The sequence below is a fragment of the Echinococcus granulosus genome (genome assembly GCF_000524195.1).
Source record: "Echinococcus granulosus chromosome Unknown EG_S00014, whole genome shotgun sequence".
Classification (NCBI taxonomy): Eukaryota; Metazoa; Platyhelminthes; class Cestoda; order Cyclophyllidea; family Taeniidae; genus Echinococcus; species Echinococcus granulosus.
Genome location: NW_020170394.1, coordinates 740511 through 758726, shown reverse-complemented (window position 1 = coordinate 758726; position 18216 = coordinate 740511). Strand labels below are relative to the sequence as shown.

Genomic DNA, 18216 nt, shown 5'->3' with positions numbered 1-18216 from the left:
ATCTGACCGGTGCCAGGGTATGTGGCACCTCTGTACTGCATCAAAAAGGCATCAGAGCGACCGAGAAGCATTGGAACCCTCGTGCATGTTCTCAAGATTATCATCAAGCCTACTAATCCATGTGACCTTATGAAATGAGGTAAACAACAGTCAGCGCACTCTAAAAACCGTGGAACAATGTGTTTCCAAAGCTATGTTACCAGGGCAAACATGCTTGGCCTGAATCTGGGAGATTACTTCTACTATCAAGAGAACAATCTCAGATGATTGACAGGAAATGCTCTCAAGGTCAAGAACCATTCAGGCTGAGACGATGATTGTCTATCAAAGATATTAGCCGACTTTGAATAAGTGTCCGCTTCTGCTTCTCATAAACCTAGCATTGCTTATGGTATTTTGGATACCGTTGCAGATCACATATCTACGGCAGAAGATGAGACCTCGGTAGACGCAGTAATCGCCGCGATGCCCGATATATTCCGTTGCCCCTGTGTTATAGTACTACTCTTGCCTACATGAATGCAGATAACCATTTCAACGCACAGACTTGTCAAACGCTCAGAGCCGGAAAACCGTCTACGAGTGTATGCGGGTTAACAGTCTCGTCCCGTAGCGCATCTAAATGCTGCACTGTGCCTCGACATCCACCTTGTACAAAAAATTTTCCATTCAGGATGGGAAGCATATACGCCGGCAACCCCTAAAAGCACACCACATCTGCCTCAGTGGCGTGTTTTTAGCTAAATTGTTCGACAAATATTTTTGGCCTTGGCAGCAGAAATCACGGTCGATTCGGGTAACACTCGGTCAAACGATACTTTTACTTTAGTAATAACGATTACGAATAATTTATGAGCTTTCCCATTACCCGTGGGATCAAATTCATTGAACGCTCAGACCGGCAGCAATATCCTGTATTTTAATGGAGATTCAAATGCAGGTGAATTCGATTAAAGAAATCAAAATCTTCAGACATAGTTGAGGAAGATATAAAACTTGACAAGTGCGTTTCCATACACCCTCACTTCCGCCTGAGGGAATGCCACTTCATTAGAAACTTCGCATGACAGTTGGGGGGCAGCCATGCCGTGAGTTCTCGTGAGAGGACTAGAATAAAGTGCTGGTTAGTGCAAAATGCAGTTTACTTACAGTCTGGATCCTTCGCCAAACAACCCTCCAAGGTTCGCTTTGAATTTACTCTATTGGGCAACATTTTTGAAATGAGCCCCCTGACTTCCGGACGCACTCTACCAAGAAAATATCAAAATACTTATTAAGGAGTATGAAGTTCCGCAACTATCTCATCTTCAATCCTCAAGACGAACACAAAATACACAACTGTTCCTTATCGGAGCAGGCCTTCAGGCACAAAATCGGGGAACATTTTTCAGTAGTAAATCACTGCGAAAGTGATGAAAGGTCATATTTCTACAAATCTGTGCAAGTTTCTGCCTACTGTTGAGATAAGGCGCTTTGCGGCAACGATGTGGCAGCATCTACACAAAGAGGCAAAACTTGGACTTTTTTACGAAACATTCGTGCCGTTATCAGAACCATCTCCACTAAGCTAAAGAATGAAAAATACCCATAGTTATACATAGACGCTCCTAGCAAAGCCAATGATCCACACATCTGAAAACTGAAATCTCCCATTAGTAGGTGCGGTATCTGCATGCGAAAAGCATTAATGGCCTAGCTTTTCGGCCGAGGAATGGGCAATAGTGGAGGTAGGCATGAATTGGACGTACAGACCCCAGGAGAGCGTAATCATCCGAGTTGGCGTGGAGGTTCTAACAGATTTGGGAAACCAAGAGGCAAGTTGCCTAGGATAGACCTTGCCCTCCAGGAGGAAGCGGGCGAACCACCGCACCGACCACACAAGACACTCGTGGTCTCCAAGCGAGGTGGCGGCCGGCCCCGAAGTGAGAGGGAATGGTGTGTGTAGTGCGGGAAGCTCAAAACCATTCTCCATACTCCCCACTTCCGCCGGGGCCGTGACCTCTGAGTCGACGAAGTTGGCGCCGACGAAGACGACATGCTTGGCGTACACAAGGACCGCGTCGTGCTCGGTATCGTAGAAGGGAGCCGGACACTGTCCCACTGCTGCTGTGGTCTTGGTAAATGGCTGAGTGATCTTTTCCGCCTTCTCTCCCTCATCTTCACCCATATCTGTCCCGAGTACCGACGGTTTGTCAGCAGTCGTGGGTTCAGAAACCGCATTCTCCATCACATTTAGGCCATCGATGCAATAGCTGTGCGGAGCCAGGAACGGCACCCAGGCAGGATTGATCGCACAAACGTCTACAAATAATAGGTATTCGAAAGACGGCAAACACGATTGTACTGGTCACAATAATAAGCAGCTCTTAAGCAGCAGATGGATACACCAGCAGGAAAGAACCATATGCCAAAGGCCATAGTGGCGATCTTCCAATTTTGAAGGACGGCACTGGTAAAGTGCTCCCACGGAAAATAAACACAATCTGGGCAGTTTAAACAGTGCCAAAGACGAGATAGTACCGATGTGATGTGAATCACGTGTACGAATTGAAATTGAACTACGTCTAGACAGCGTTACCTATCTTTGAGTTTTGTAAATGTCCCCGTTCCTTTAAAAAATACAGATACTTTGAAAAAAAATAGTCCAAGCGATCCACTCAAATTTACCATTATACAGTACATAAGCAAAATAGTGATCATCGGGAAGGGAAAGACGTAAAATAACGCTTACTGCGGAGGTATGGTTTTGAGCTTGTATGCAGTTCTGTAAAGGCAACAAAACTGTAATTTTCCCGAGCGAGCGGTGAGTCCGCTTCGATAAACACAGGCTCTGGAACGCCGGGCACCTACAATTATCAGAAATTTGACCACTAAAACGGATGTTTTGACTCGAGGCCATCTCTGTTTTGATTTGGGTGAGGAATTGTTAGCCGATAAACAGAACTGTATCAGTCAAATTGAACACTCGTGAAGAAGGATAGCAGGGAAAGGAGTCCGCAACTTGCCTTATAAGCATACCTAAGCCGCCGACGATCCTTGGCTGGTAGGTCCTCCACCGGTAGGTCATACTTAGCAGCTAGGTGGCAAACGGAACCCACCAGAAACAACTGCCTCAACTGTTCAACCTGGGTAGTGGTGGGCTTGGGTAAGGCGGGGTCAAGTTCAAGGTTTAGGCCCTGCACATTAGCATTTACTGAAAGTAATAGTTAAATTAGTGCACACGTGCAAAATGACTCGCTGTAAATTTAGATGAGGGTCAAAGCCTACAGATGTCAGTGAGTTGTCTCCGCAGTTGGCGTACCTCGACGTAGGCCCTCCAGCGAACGCCGCACTTTTGGACCAATTCGCGCATAGTCGCTTCGGGGTTGAGGCGTGAAACGCGATCAATGCGCAGAGGGAGCCCACTCCCTTCGTCTACGGGCACAACCCCAACCAGTTGGGCCCAGTAACGCTCAAAACAGCACACTGCACCCAGTAGAACCGCCAAGTCACCAAGCATGAGATCTGTCTCCTAGGATCAATTTGTTACGCGATTCACAGGGATACTGAGTACTTACAACACTTCGGAATCTGACGTTCCAACATAACCACCTACATACAATGACTAATTCCACCAGTTTAAAAGTGACATTAAGTAGTAAAAAGTAATTTATAAGGAATATATTTGACCTATCTTAATCATTCAAAATCCTTCCAACAAAGGTGGTTGTCCAATACTTACTATTTCGATTCAAAGGCAAATACAAGAAATGTCACGTTAGCTGAGCTGGCACATTCTTTATTGCATCGCAGAGTTGCTCCTGAGTCCAAATGATTTTCGGGAGAAATCTATTTTGATTACCAAAAATGCGATATCGAGGCATGGAACGTCAGAAAAAAAAAAGAATCTCGTTACCAAGGCAAATAGAGAAGAATGCGCAACAATTTGTCTTTTTACCTCCAACTCGATTCAACCAGACCAAATCATCGTCTTGAATCCGCCCTTGCTAAGGCAAGCATTCAATCACGATCCATCAAACAGGATTGAGTGGGGGAAAGAGAAACGTACGGTTTTAACGAACTGCCGCAGGAATTTGACGCGGACTTGAGCCAAACGTTCGGCTGCGGAGATTTGTGCTCTCTTGCGCCTTTGTTCTACTACCGTCGCGGCATCTTCGACGAGTGTCGGCGGCGGCTGGGGATCGGACAGAAAAAAGTCGGGAACGGAGAGCGCGGTTACGAGGACCACGGCGTAGGGCATGAGATTGTGCTGGTTCGCGAACAGTAGCATCCGCGCGAACCGTGCCGGCAGGGGAAGGCGCGCCATCCACCGACCCGCCGGCGTTATTGTTCGTAATGTTTCTGATGCGTGCAAAGTGGGAGTCAGATGTGCAGAGTACGAAATAGCCATTTAGCAAATCCATCCTATTTAACACACCGCATCTCAGCATTCTCGTATTTGTATTGACTGATGACAACTACATAAGTTCATTGTGGTGGAAAGGCGGATACGTTACCTGTCCCAACTTTCTTTTCCTCCAAAGCACCCAAGGCTGTAAGACGTCGTTCCGCGGCTTCAACTGCAGCCGCCGTGGGCGATGTAGGTAGAGGAAAGCGCGACAGTGGAGTGCTACCCAAATACGACTAAATCAAAAGAAATCCGCTTTGTTAAACCTGTATTTTTAGCAGAAAATTTCTGATCGCAATTATCATTCTATTTTTGAAATCGTAAGTTTTATATGGAAATGTTCATTTATGAATGCACATTAAGCCCACTTTTTGACAATTAATGCAAAATTTTCCAATGATATGATTCCTCAACTTACGAAAAAGGGTTACTTAAAATATTCACCCAGCTTAATGTGAATTTAACTGGACATTGATTCTGAAACCGATAAATACTGCAATAATTACGATATTCTGTTTGCACAGCTAACTCCTAATTTCTCTATTGGTAAAGTCTAATATTACCCAGCTACAAAGTTTTTAGGTAGTTAATATCCACCTCCTTGACCGCTATAAATGTTCCGCGCGACGATAGTAGATGATTAAAATCCCACTTCAAAGGACTTACGTTTAACCTATTGAACTAGATTTTGCAAAAGCACCTAGGGATAAGGCGTACAGCATGTAACGAAGATGCCACCATTGTTTGCAAATGTTCGTGTTGTACGTTAATTATCAAAGGAGACGAACTTTCAGAAGGAGCACAACTTCATCGACAGGTCGAGTAAGGATTTCGGGTGCGGTGAATGGCGCCATTTCGTCAGCAAAGACGCGAGAAGAGTAGAGGCGGTAGCAGTGACCGGGACCTATACGACCCGCTCTGCCCGCTCTCTGCTCTGCTGAGGCCCGACTAATCCATACAATGCGGAAGCACGAGGCCCCCGTCCCAGTATCGTAGATCTTTGACTTGACCTTGGGACAAGGACAAACGAAACGCTTGAGACTGTGCTCCACACAAAGCGCATACTTCTTGGCATTCCTTTGGTCTATGTCAAAAGATGGATCGGAAGATAAAATAGTTTGTCCTGCTTCATACCTTTCCAGTGTCGACCACGTAACGGATGTTGGGTATTGTAAGCGAAGTTTCGGCGACATTGGTTGCCACAACCACAAGACGACAACCTTCAGGTGGAGGCTTAAACACACGTCTCTGTTGCTCGGCTGGCAGAAGCGAATACAGTGGTAGAGCCAAAATCGGTGTCTGAAAGGTTTTCGAGGCTAGATGGATTAGACCCATCCAAAAAGTGCATTTCAGTTTGATACAAACCTACGGAACGCACACGCCAAGACTGTGAGTAACTAATCAGATTCTACTGTCGCAATGAACCCACATTATTACCGGATAATGAAAACCAAGCTTCATTTACACCGAAATCGCCAATATAAAGCACGTGTGGGGAATTTGGAGGTAATTTTTTCTTTAGCACAAGATGCATTGACTACGTTTACGATTGACTCGTATGGCAGCATGAAATCACCTGAAATGCCGACTGATGACCAGTAATGAAGACATAATCAAAGTATGTTATTAAATAAGGCCATGCGAGGGTCTAAGCTAAAATATTGGGGAAGCGCACACTTGGAGGATGAGAAATGAGGAGGGATTAAAACCTACAAGTTGTGTTTGATTGTTAGATTCTCGTAGTTCTCGGAGAACTTCGGCGTCAATTGCGTCCTCATCACCATAATCATCACTATCCTCTTCAATCACCTGCCTCCTGATGGATTTGTCGTCTGTGCCATCGCCTTTAAGGGGGTTCCAAATTCGCCTGCCCTCACTTCCGAGACCTACCTCCACCTCTTCATCAGCCGGAATGATGTCGAAACTGGAAGAGAAGTAACAAGCCTATTCCATTCCACCTTGTTTTACACAAAAAACACAACACAAGCTCATGCATAAGGATGGACTTTTAAAATGGTACATGAGCGTATAAACCTAATCCAAACATACTTATCTAAATTGAAACGCGAAATTGATGGGCTTTCCTCAATAGATAAATCTTCCTCCATTTCGTTAAGATTTATCCGATCTGCCGACTTTTCACCTTTCGAATTCTCTTCGGCCTCCGTCTTAGCCCTTTTCCGCTTCTTCGCCTTATTCTTATAGGGCTCGGCTTCAACTACATCTTCCTTCTTGCCCCTCCTTGTTTTTGCTTTAGTATCCGCAGACTCTGTAATTGGGAACGCTTTTAAGAGCCAATTACAGAGGGTCCGGACTTCCCGTTGACCAGTTAAAAATACCAAAATCCCACCGGGTGCTGCGTCTCGGTGAATGTCCATTACCTAGGTAAGAAGGGGCGCATTAACTTCCTTGAGCCCATTAGTAAAATGTTTAATCAAATCACACCAAATCGAAAGACAATCGTCATTGTCGCATTATAACTTTGTAAAGAGCGTAACTTAGAAAGTACAGATAATAGAACTTCAAGTTAGTAAGTTACTAACCGACATTTGAATCTATCTGAATTACATTTCACCAACATGATTACTAGTTGGTGATCTAGCACCACAGCACTAAGATAAAAAAGGAAACGGCAGCGACGCAACACCACAGTAATTAAACTGTTTTTATTGTGTTAACCGGATCGAATTCGACCGCTGGGAAAAACAGTAGTACATTGCGTTTGGTGACACTACCCACCTTACGGAAAGCGGCTTTGAGGTAGTCATCGGGTGTGTGACGGGAGAAGTGGCAAGTCACCGGGAACTGTCTGGATTCAACTTTCAAAACAGGTGGAGCACCGGGCCTCTGACCTTCACGTTCATCGTCATCATCGCATTTACTCTCTCCCCCCGGATTCGCCTTAACGGTGGGGAAGAGTCTTTTATTATCGGCAAAATCTTCGACTCGCAAAGTGGCGGACATAATTATCAGTTTCAGTGGAAGGAGTGCACTATCCGGTTTCTCATTGTAAGCCCGTCTGCGCAAGCGCGTCACAAGAGAAAGAAGACCCAATAGGACGTCGGTGTAAACTGATCTTTCGTGGGCTTCGTCGACCAGTATTACAGAATAAGAAGACAATTCAAAGTCCTACGCAAAAAATCAAATGCAAATCACACTGCTTCCTTCAACAAATATTTACCAAGCACGCGACTAGGCCATTCTTAACAAAAATTTAAAATATAGCCAAATTCCTCACCTTTTTCATTTCTTGAAGTAAAATTCCATCAGTCATAAATTTGATCTGAGTCTTAGTCGAAATGTTCTTTCCGTAGCGTATATGATAACCAACTTCACTGAAAGTATTAAAAAAGACAGTTTTAGATCAAATAAAACCAAAAAAGCGGAATTCTACCACACACCCATTATTAAAACCCAGTTCTTCGGAGACACGTTCACACATGGTTATCGCAGCAACACGTCTTGGTTCCGTGATACCAATTTTATAATTGTCCCTAAAGAAGAAAAAGCCAGAATAAACATCAGGCGACACAAATATTCTAAAAGAAACAAAGAAGCTCTTAGTGGAGCAACTTAAAACCAGTTCAACCTGCCTTGTATAACCAGCCTCGTACAGAAATTGGGGTACTTGCGTAGTTTTACCGCAGCCAGTAGCACCGCAGATAATGACTACGTCATTTTCACTTATTTTTTCCATTATTCTAGCCTCTTCAGAGACTATAGGAAGGGTGAGACGAGCAGTTTGAATATCAGGACTTCTATTCACAGGGACGTACATCACCCTCATTCCGCCATCGAAAGGAATCGAGGCAGTCGTTTGCGTTTTTACGGACTCGAAATCACCGGATTTATTAAGCAGCAAGGCAGGATCAGATTCGATTACTTGGCTCCTCGTGACTTCAGGCGGGCAAGTTTGACCAATCGATTCAGACAATAGTTCTTCTGTCGAACTAAGACTATCGGAAACTATAGAGGAACCAGAAGGTGATGAAGAATCACGCCATCTTTTCGATTTTAGAAGGTAAGATTTGGACAATCTGAGATATAACGACCTGCATTTATTTTACCTCTCAACTTTCCTCTCAGATTTGCGATTACGACTGAACAACTTGTACAAAGCAGTCGTCGTGGCATTTTTACCTGTCAGACCTTCAAGTTCCTTCCAAAGCGCACCCCTCTATTATGACTAAATAAATTAATTTAGAATGGCAAACCGTTAATTTTTTTTGCTTTTTAGCAACCAGCTTCTGAAGCTCCTTCTTTCTGCTTCGAGACAAAATCTTGGGCGGTCGATCAGCCGCCGCCCTCTTCAGTACACTCTTCCTCTTGGGGATTAAAACCAAAGGATTGCTTTCATCATATTTTCCGACCAGCAAGCTAGCATCGATTAGTCCCTCACCCATGTGCCGCGAACGTAAAGGTTTGTGCGCATCAAATTGCAACATCTTAAACAAATCCACATGTGGAATATAAATATTTTGAATGACCTTGAAAGCAAAAACAGCTTTCTCTTATCTAAAAATAAACAAACAAGTTTATTTGGTTAAAGGCCTTTTATTATTTGGCTTTGAAATATGTAGCATAAAAATTGCGCAATTGTAAAAAATTGTTTTATGGCCTTAACTTTATGCCATACTGTTAAAACATCTGTTAGTACTTTTTAAAACCAAAGAACATAAGAAAACTGAGGCTACTGGCATGGTCCGGACGCCATATAGACGAGAGGTGACAGAAATTGCGTGGACTCCACTGCCCAAGTGATCTAATGCACAGTTTAATAGCAAAGCTTTAAGGCTCTAAACCAATGCACAATATCCATATAACAATGCTAAATTCATGCACCTCGTCAAAGGTTGGGGCTTTGGGCCCATGATGCTTTAACTTTGCTTTGAAATCGATATAACCCTTTTCACTGTGAGGCGTAAGACCTTGTGTGCCGCTCCGAGACCTTCCTGAAGACGAAAGACGCTGCAATACTTAAGCAGAATACATATATCTAGCTCAGATATGGTGTTTGGGCTATTAGGATGGCCCGAAGCACAGCCCACCAAGCGTGGTACAAGAAGCCCAGTTCAAAAGTTCAAAAGTGGCGCCCAACCAATACCAAGGGGTCATAAAGATGTTACTGAAGTGCAGAAGGTTTTCACGACCTTAAAGGTCATCTTCTCGAATTGAAACTTAATCTGCAGAGGCTCAAATGCCTGTATAATTAGTAATACCACTAATTGTGTTAATAATTTGCCACGCAGAATAAAAACTTAACTGAGATTTTGATTATGGATGTGTAACCAACTAGTCATGGGTAATGCATGGTTTTAAATGGGCCTTTTGGTCTAGAGGCGTCTACTGCGCACTAATCTTGCTACAGGGAGTTCGTCAAATTACCTTTAAGCAGAACAGGGTTTAGAACACAGGGCCTTCTTAATCATTAACAATTTCCATTAACGTTTGGTAATAAACAGACCCTTGTTAAACCTATTTTTTAAAGAATAATGAGGTAAGGCATCTACATTGTAGATAAACAGCAAGCTAGCATTTAAGTTGGTTTTAAGCTAATCGCAACCGAAGGTGTATTTTTAAATCCAGCAAAGCCGAATTTGTTTTAATTGCACATGCTGGGACTCCAGTATACTTCTATACTTCTTAAATGGTATGTAAGTGTTTTTGTGAGGCTTCTGCCTTGCGATATTTGACAAACGATTCTAAGATTTTCCCACTTTTAATCGCCCTATAAAGCCGCGAATTATTTAGTGCAATTAACATCGCATTCCGCAACGGTGGTTTTGACGCTTTGTCTAAGTCGTTTCTTGCGCGGTCTTTTGCGAAATCATTCAATATTTTTGTCTTTGCTATATCACTTGTCATCTGTTTTTTGCTTGCTCTGCATGTGAAGCTTTTTGCCTGTAGCTTGTTGCTATTTAAAGTAACCCGCAAATTTTCTGCTTGTGTCATCTCTCCAGCTTTTTATTATGCCAAACAGGTTGTTTGAACTGAACCTCCTGATTTAAATTTTTTTGGATATATATGACTTACCTGCTGTAAGTTTTTTAATCTCTAACTTCTAGCTTACCTAATACATTGCTTTTCCCATACATCCCAGGCGAAGTATTTGGCCCAAGTGATTCTTTCTGTATCACGTATCCTTGGTCGAGCTTTTGTTAAAGCTCTACAGGAAGAGTATGCTGCCAGTATGAATGCGGCAAGGGCCCGTGCAAGTGCGGATAAATATTCCAGCAAATCGGATCGTGGTTCAAGTTTGTCGGACATCTCCTTGGAGGAGGCCAAGCAAATCCTTAACATTTCCAACATTCATAACGTGGAAGAAGTCGCCAAGAAGTATGATCATCTTTTTACTGTGAATGATAAGAAGAATGGTGGATCTCTCTATTTGCAGTCAAAGGTGGGATATTATTCGCATCTAAATTTACTTGATTACAATTCCGCTGGTTGCGAGCTATATGCTCATTGCGCATATTTCCATCTTTTTATATTGGCTCCTGTTTGGTGTATTTCTTAACAATTAACTTTACCCTATCATTACCGTCTTTCATTGTCTCAGACTTTCATTCGCACTTTTATTTTTATAAGACAAATAAACTGATATGCAGTAACCTCCACATTCGAACCATTGATTCGCCTGATAAGTATTCTTGAGCGATATAACTATGTGGAACCATTCACAGTCACGGTTGTTTAAACTAGTGCCTTCCGCAGGCCATTGTCGCAACTATCTTACCAACGATAATATCATTCTTCCTGCTACGTGTAAATAGCTGAGACTAACTAAATTGGAACGCCACACTGGACTTTTTTAGCTTCATAAACTGCAATGTGCATTATATGCGGTCGACTTAGAGTGTGTAATTTATATTTAGGTCTTTCGGGCGAAGGAGCGTATAGACGAGGAATTACAAGCAAAGCCCTTCAGTTCAGAGGTTTGAGGATGCGGTACTTTAACTCGTCGAAGCCGTCATTTGTGCGAAAGCTAAATAGGGAAAGAAGGAGCTCAGGAGTCAATTTGGATTCGCAATTTTAGCTTGTCCATGTAGTGCTATCTTAAAGTTGTATATTTTGATGTCACTCCTGAGATTTTATTGCCCTTAATTCGTCTTTTGAATTATGACCATCCAGAAGTTCTGTGGTTTCTCACCACTACAAGATTATCCTCCGGTGCTGTTCCAGTGCTTAACGTTTATTTGCGAATACTCACCCTGATAAGTCATACATGTCTCATAATTTCATCGGATGTGGACATGGAGCTCGGCGGCCAATTTTCCGCACCCGGAGGCGAGAAGCGGCTAGGGACATGTAGCTCTGGCTGAACGCGGACCCAGTCTTCAGCGGCACGACATCCTGTCGTATCGTGTCCGGCGGCCTGTCCGTAGAGTCTGTGTGCGATTGTCTCGCGCCTGGATGTCGAAATGGGCTGGCTCGTCCAGTAAGACATTTGCTCTTCGATCTAGTCGTATCTGCATGGCAGGTACTACCGTATTAGAGGGCGCGCCTTCGAAGATGAGGCAATGCTGAGCGTAGACAGATGTACGAGTGGCGCGTATTAGCACTCGAACCAAGGCCAGTTTGACAGGGCCAGGTGGGGGCACTTTGTCGCGTCTGTCACAGCAGCGCTCAACCTGCTTGGGGGCGTGTTCAACGCCGCACCATATAACCACGTGGATACGGGAGGATCACACGAAATTAAGTTGTGTTAGGGAAGGCCACCCGGGGCTGTATGGGTCCCGAGTGATTTTTTAGTCACTTGAAGCTAAAACATGGACGGGGTTTGCAAGCGGTAATGTGACTTTAGAAGTACCAATTGGTACTTGATGTGAGATCTGGGAAGCAGTTAAATGTATAAACAAGAGTGGTGCAAGCACTTTTTGCAATTAGCTAGTGGATTGACATGAACTTTGTAGTAAAGGAAATCCACCAACTAACAAAAGTCATGCAAGCAGACAATGTGGAGAAATGGTTGCGTTACTTGGTTTACAGCATAAATAGGGCTTTAGCACATCCCCAAATATCCTGCTGTTACAAATTTTCCAAGCAATTCTGAAGACAATTTCCAGTGCATTCCTAGTGGCTGTGATCAAATGATTTTGCTTCGGAGGACTTGTGGTAGTTTCTCTCGTGCCTTAGCATATTTTTTTCTGGTCAAAAAGGGCGGAAACCTGCCTGAATAACACTATCCAAAACTAGAGTGTATGCGATTGCAATGTGGGTTTATTAGTGCCCACCTCTGGCCATCAGAATCATGCAATTCAGACTTAACATAGTGGGCTGATCCGAAGATTCCACCAATAGGTAGACAACGTTTGCCTAAATTAGCCCATCTGCATATTAGCATTTTCAGCTGGTTTCTTCTGGTGTTGTACCTGGTTTTTCACTCTTAAGCATATTGATAATGTCATCCGAAGGGAGCGATGTATTACAGTAAAATTTTACTTAATTTTGAATTTAGTGTCCTCTTTGCCTGGAACCAATGGATTCAGATGATGTTTCATTCTTTCCATGTCCTTGTCTTTATCAGGTACTTTGCGTTTACTGTTGTCTATCAGAAGGTTTGCCGTTTTTGTTGGGCAAAAATTATAAATGAAGAAAATGGTTTGTGTCCAGCTTGCAGACAAGTAGGGTACCATTTTGTAACACACTTTCAGCCTTATGATCCGGATGCTCCTGCCGTGAAAATTCCACAAACATCGACAATGTAGGTTTATGTGTTTGGTTTTGATTCCTAAGGGAAACTAAGCGGAAGCCCATTAAAAGGAAAAAGGAGGCATTAAGTAAGCTACATATTCCCAAGGAGACATTTAAGCTCTTACCAGAGCTCAGGTATGATTATTTACACGGGTTCACATCTCTGTAGGGTTATACAAACAAATCTGGTTTTCGTGGTTGGTTTACCTCAATGGATATCAAAAGATAAGGAAATTCTAAAGGGACCCCAATATTTTGGCCAATTCGGCAAGGTGTACAAGGTCGAAGTTAACGCCAGTCAGACATTTACGGGCCCACAGGTAGGACTTGGAAACATATATCTTTTGCTTTTTCTTATAGTATAATTGGAAATTTATTGAACCTTGGCGCGCTGCATTTCATCACTTTGTTTCACCTCATAAGAGACTTTTGTATTTATGGTTATCGCCTTGTATTGCTTCCTAAACTTCTTTAGCATAAACCATTTTTTGTAATGGGCCATGCGGTCTTCAGGGTCAGCCAAGCATTAGTGCCTACATCACTTACGATCGCTCGGAGGATGCTATGCGAGCTGTTCTCACATTGGACCAATCTATGATGCACGGTCGACAATTGCGGGTGTCCCTTGGAACCACAAAGTACTGTAGCCAATTCCTTCGTGGTCATAAGTGTAATAAACATGTAAGTTGTTTGTGCTTAGCATAGACATACTTTGTGCTGTCTCTGCAATGGAACTTTAACCGTTGAATGTTGGTAGTTCTGGTTCATTTTCGCATTTCTTGGGTCATTCTATGGTTTTCCAATCTCTTTCCGACTACATCCTTTTTCAGCACAAATTACCAAGCTATCTTGCCTGTTGCATTCATTTTTAAAAGATTAATAGCGGTCATGTGCTTGTCCGGTTTTCTTGAAAGTACTTTGTTACAAATGTTTTGGTTACACCCGATTAGTATTATCATTGGGAATGTAGCGTTTTATTGGAATGCGTTTAAACTGACAAATTTTTGGAGGTAATTGAATATTACCCAAACCATTCTACAATTGCAAGTGATTTTCAAATTTCATCTGTCACTGCATCTTTGAATCGGAAATAGTTTAATCGGGTGAATACTCAGAACGCCACTTATTATTTAGTGTAAGGAGGGAAACAGTAAAATGGGTTTGTTTTTTGCTTCAACAAAAATAACTTGGAAAGCGTGTTCAGTTTTCACATGGGTTACTTAAACATGACTAGCATCAGACGTGGGCTCACGTGATATGCTGCGCGGGCAAAGCCGTGCTGTTGCATGCTATCGTTATGCTACTTATAAACGTACCATTTACTACCTCGACCAAAGCGAGCGCTATTAGCTAACCTAGTTTCCCCCTACGATATAGTTTTATTAAAGTGATCTCAGAGTATATCTTGGCTAGCCTTCGAGTTGGCATCGTACTTTTGTTATGGTTATCTACAATTCGTAAGGCTGTAAGATTGTAATATGTTAACTCACAATTCTCTTGAATTGTATAAAATTTTTGTTGAACGACTAACCCAATGGTTGGTTGTTTGCGTTGCAACAGATCGTTGCTCCTTTTTTAGCATGACCAGTTACGCTTGGCGGCAAGCAGCAACGAATCCACCCTCATGATTTTTCAGTGTAGCTGGTCCTTTTACCCATGTTTTTGACTTTTACGACCTTAAATATAGTTTTAAAGAAGCCGTATGAAATTTTTCCAAGCACAACGCAGTTTATGTGGCGAAACGTTCTCGTAATACAACCCCCTCTTTTGTGCTCACCACTATTTGCTAATTTTTTTATAGGAGTGCATGTATCTTCATGGCCTGGGCGATCCGAAAGCTAGTTTCACGAAGGAGCAGATGCACGCGGGGAAACATACGGAATATATGAAGGCACTCCTGGATGAATTTGTCGCCAACCAAGCGCCAGCTGCTGATGCCGGCGGTGGAACTAATTCTGAAGTGATCGTTCGCGACACTAATAGCAGCAACACCGTACAAAATCGGGAGTCTCCTGCGATGGCATCCGATTCGAGGGCAACTTCTTCTATCACTGCCACTGGTGCTCCCCGGCCATCTGAAAAGGAGTCAATTACTATCCGGAGTGGAGAGCTTCCGTCTGCAAGCGACCATGTTGCGCCCTCTTATTCCTCCTCTTCTTGTATATCCTCTTTTGAGAGTTCCAAAGGTCTGTTTTACTCCCAACACCACGTAGATGTGAATCCTCAAAATCTCGACTGTGGTAGTGTCAGTAGTAGCACCAACATGAACGCTTTTGCCGACATAGATTTCGATCCAATCCGCGAATCACAGGTTGGACTGGCGGAGCTGATGGCGTCGGAGCAGCCTCCTCAGCCGCAGGTATCTCTGGCCACTCAGACTTTCTCCCCTTCCTTGCCACTAATGTTCGCACCACCACCCGGTTTCGAAAATTCTCCGGCGGCTCCTCCGGAAGACATCGCTTCCCTTATTGCAGCTACCTCCCAGAGCAGAAGTCTCCTTGACTCTGTATACGGTCCTTTCGCCCAAATAGCTGCTGCTGCGGCGCTGGCCTATCAGACTCATCAACAGCAACAACAACAACACTGGAATGCCTTTAATGGAACAGCAGATTTGGATTTTTTGACTCACTTATTGCGGCAGGCTATGCAAATTGACGGAAGGCAGCCTTCCCAGTCCGCACAGCCGTCGACGTCGACAGGCATTTCTAGTGGTGGTGGCACCGAGGATTTCAAATGCTATACCGCTCCCTCCACATCGGCTACTGCTACGACCCTAGGTGTAGGTTTCGTCTCATAGTTTGCAAATCTGTTTGTTTAATGTCCTTTGCTCGTCAAAGCAGTTTGGGGCTCCTTATTCAGTCTCTTCCTTTTTTGACTAAATAGTTTTTTTAATTCCAAATGCGAGTTTGACTCGCAGTCTATTTTCCGGTCCTTTATCTTTGCCAAATCTCTGAAAAATATGAGTTTGTTGTAGGTTCTTTCTGTTTTGGCGTCGTTGTAGTTTTGGGATTATTTCTTTTGGAATTTCGCGCTACTTTTCTCGTCAAAGCAATCGCTTCTTAGGCACGCTTTTTTGGTGATCACGAAAAATTTGAATTATAGAATGCTTGCTGAACTCAGCTTTAAAGTTTCCATTACCTTAGATTGGTTGACCAAATATTTGTCTATTGGTCATTACTTTTATTTTTTTCCTTTTCTTTCATCAGCATTCAGCTTTCGTTGGTACACTATTTTAGCCTTTCGGTGAACGTATGAACATTTTTGTTCTTAGTTTCGTATGTTGTGCCACACCTCAGACATGGTTTCTACAAATTAATCTCGTTTTATGACTTTTAAGTATATTTTTCTCAGTAATATAACGGGAATGTCTACGATACCAAAATGGGTTATTTAAATAGCCGTAGAATTTATTTCAACCCTTCGTTTTGCCGCTGTGCGATTCGAAGTTAAATTTCAAGTCCGCTGCGACGCATAGGGACTGGTGGCTTGGTGAAGGGTCTGGTCAGATCAAGATTCAATACAATTCACCGTTGTTAGTCCAAATAACGCCGCGCATCACTACAAGCCTTGCGGCTGTCGTTGCTCTGCTAGAGCATCCATTTTTTTTTGTTACTTATAAAAATTAGTAAAAATGTTTTAAAACCAACGGAACCCACACTACTTCCCTCGGTGGTTTTATATTGATCCCACAGGAAAGATATTAATCGACACCCCTAATCAGACTAACGCAGGTGCCCCTCAGAGTCTTCCATTTGCTTTTTTGTAGGCCTATTTACATTTTGACACAACTTTTACACAATAAATGGTGATCTTTTAATTCGTAAATTGGTACCCAATTTATGTGTACTATTCATCATACTTTCGTATCATAAATAAACTACTATTGCGCTTCCCAACAAGGCCTATTCAAAACCTAAACTTACAAAGTAATTTTCGTAAAGCTTGAAAACCTAAACACTACACCGTCTATCTCAGCTATAAAGCGCGCCTTTGTTCCCATACTGCTGGTGTTTTATAAGCTTTGCATTAGTTCGTGGTTGTTGTTTACTTTGGGAATATGCTTGTGATGGTTGTTAGTTCTTTCACTTATCGTGCCTTTCGTTGGCTGTCTCTGTTCAACTACCCGTGGCGGAAGTTTCGATTCCACGCAGTTTTGCCTAGTTGCGCAACCACGTGATGGTTTTAAAATCCAACAGCCTTGAGGATCGACCAATTAGAGAAAAGTGACCGTCAAACAACCTCTTCCCGGTTGGAGCGCTGTTTATTCATTTGCATGAGGGGCGAATTTACTGGGCAGGTTAGTGATTATTCAATCCGGGACGAACTCTGAGTGCAAGCCACCTATGGCATTAATTTAATGCGTAGCTACAAAATTGTATCTTTTGAATGGGTTTTGTGTGGATTCTGAAGTAGAAATAAAATGTAGCCTTGTTAGATTTATTTGCGCGCACGTACATCATAATTGGACCTCAGTGATTAAAGTTTGCTCTTCTGACCGAATTTGCTGCTGAACCCTGTGATGTGATTTGGACGTTTGAGTGCAGGATTTGGGAATTTCGATAACCGTTACCGCTAAAGTGTATGGCGAGAATTTCTCTTATTCTCGACTGATTGGTACATCGTGGTGGAACGTATTACCAGTGGTAGATTGGTACGCATTTACTTTGCATGGGTTAAGCACATGGCTATTTTTCTGGGCTGCGTGATACGTGTCATGGTGACACCCATTATCAACTCTATCAACACCGACGCAATCCTCGATTCTGTCTCATGGAAAACGTCCATTTTCCCTAGACTTGGGAAAAAAACTGGTGTCTGGCGTTTGGGTTGTAGTAATGGATTCCGTGTATTTCATTTTCATCCTATGACGAATTGCTACTCGACGGGAAGCTTAAATCCAAGGCGTCATATTTAATAGGGTGTGCCGTGTCCTTACTGGACTTCCGTTGGTCGATTATCTCAGTTTTGTGAGTCGACATTGACTTTTACCTTGGCGTTGAGATAATGTATGTTGTTTACTATGTGCCGTCTTGATTGTGTAGGCCTTTTCGTAGAATAAAACGGAAACTTATGAAAATTATTTGAAAGCTGGTGAATATTTGACTAAGTGGGGCATATCTCAACTATTTTTTTTC

At 43.0% G+C, this 18216-nt stretch overlaps 3 protein-coding genes across 3 annotated transcripts in view; 2 read left to right on the top strand and 1 right to left on the bottom strand. All coding sequences in view use genetic code 11, as the record gives it.

Annotated features, from left to right (window-relative positions):
* Nucleotides 1–1021: 1021 nt before the first annotated feature.
* On the bottom strand, nucleotides 1022–8790 carry EGR_02959 (putative ATP-dependent RNA helicase DHX37; the record flags this gene model as incomplete). Its single annotated transcript, XM_024492208.1, has 18 exons — nucleotides 1022–1107; nucleotides 1150–1247; nucleotides 1749–2301; nucleotides 2732–2830; nucleotides 3002–3193; nucleotides 3268–3511; nucleotides 4049–4341; nucleotides 4497–4623; nucleotides 5176–5397; nucleotides 5522–5686; nucleotides 6101–6311; nucleotides 6437–6768; nucleotides 7127–7516; nucleotides 7626–7722; nucleotides 7789–7881; nucleotides 8002–8424; nucleotides 8455–8564; nucleotides 8602–8790. 18 exons carry the CDS (start codon nucleotides 8788–8790, stop codon nucleotides 1022–1024), a joined length of 3924 nt encoding a protein of 1307 aa, XP_024353403.1.
* Nucleotides 8791–9999: 1209 nt separating this feature from the next.
* On the top strand, nucleotides 10000–11328 carry EGR_02958 (Mitochondrial import inner membrane translocase subunit Tim16; the record flags this gene model as incomplete). Its single annotated transcript, XM_024492207.1, has 3 exons — nucleotides 10000–10041; nucleotides 10488–10787; nucleotides 11263–11328. 3 exons carry the CDS (start codon nucleotides 10000–10002, stop codon nucleotides 11326–11328), a joined length of 408 nt encoding a protein of 135 aa, XP_024353402.1.
* Nucleotides 11329–12788: 1460 nt separating this feature from the next.
* Nucleotides 12789–18216, top strand: part of EGR_02957 (CCR4-NOT transcription complex subunit 4) — a gene marked incomplete at both ends in the record, with an annotated part of 6254 nt that continues 826 nt past the window's right edge. Inside the window, 8 exons of the mRNA XM_024492206.1 lie at nucleotides 12789–12809; nucleotides 12846–12914; nucleotides 12943–13011; nucleotides 13042–13091; nucleotides 13124–13216; nucleotides 13251–13401; nucleotides 13595–13762; nucleotides 14883–15860. Of these exons, the coding sequence (XP_024353401.1) occupies nucleotides 12789–12809; nucleotides 12846–12914; nucleotides 12943–13011; nucleotides 13042–13091; nucleotides 13124–13216; nucleotides 13251–13401; nucleotides 13595–13762; nucleotides 14883–15860 (1599 nt within the window). The remainder of the gene's footprint in view (nucleotides 12810–12845; nucleotides 12915–12942; nucleotides 13012–13041; nucleotides 13092–13123; nucleotides 13217–13250; nucleotides 13402–13594; nucleotides 13763–14882; nucleotides 15861–18216) is intronic.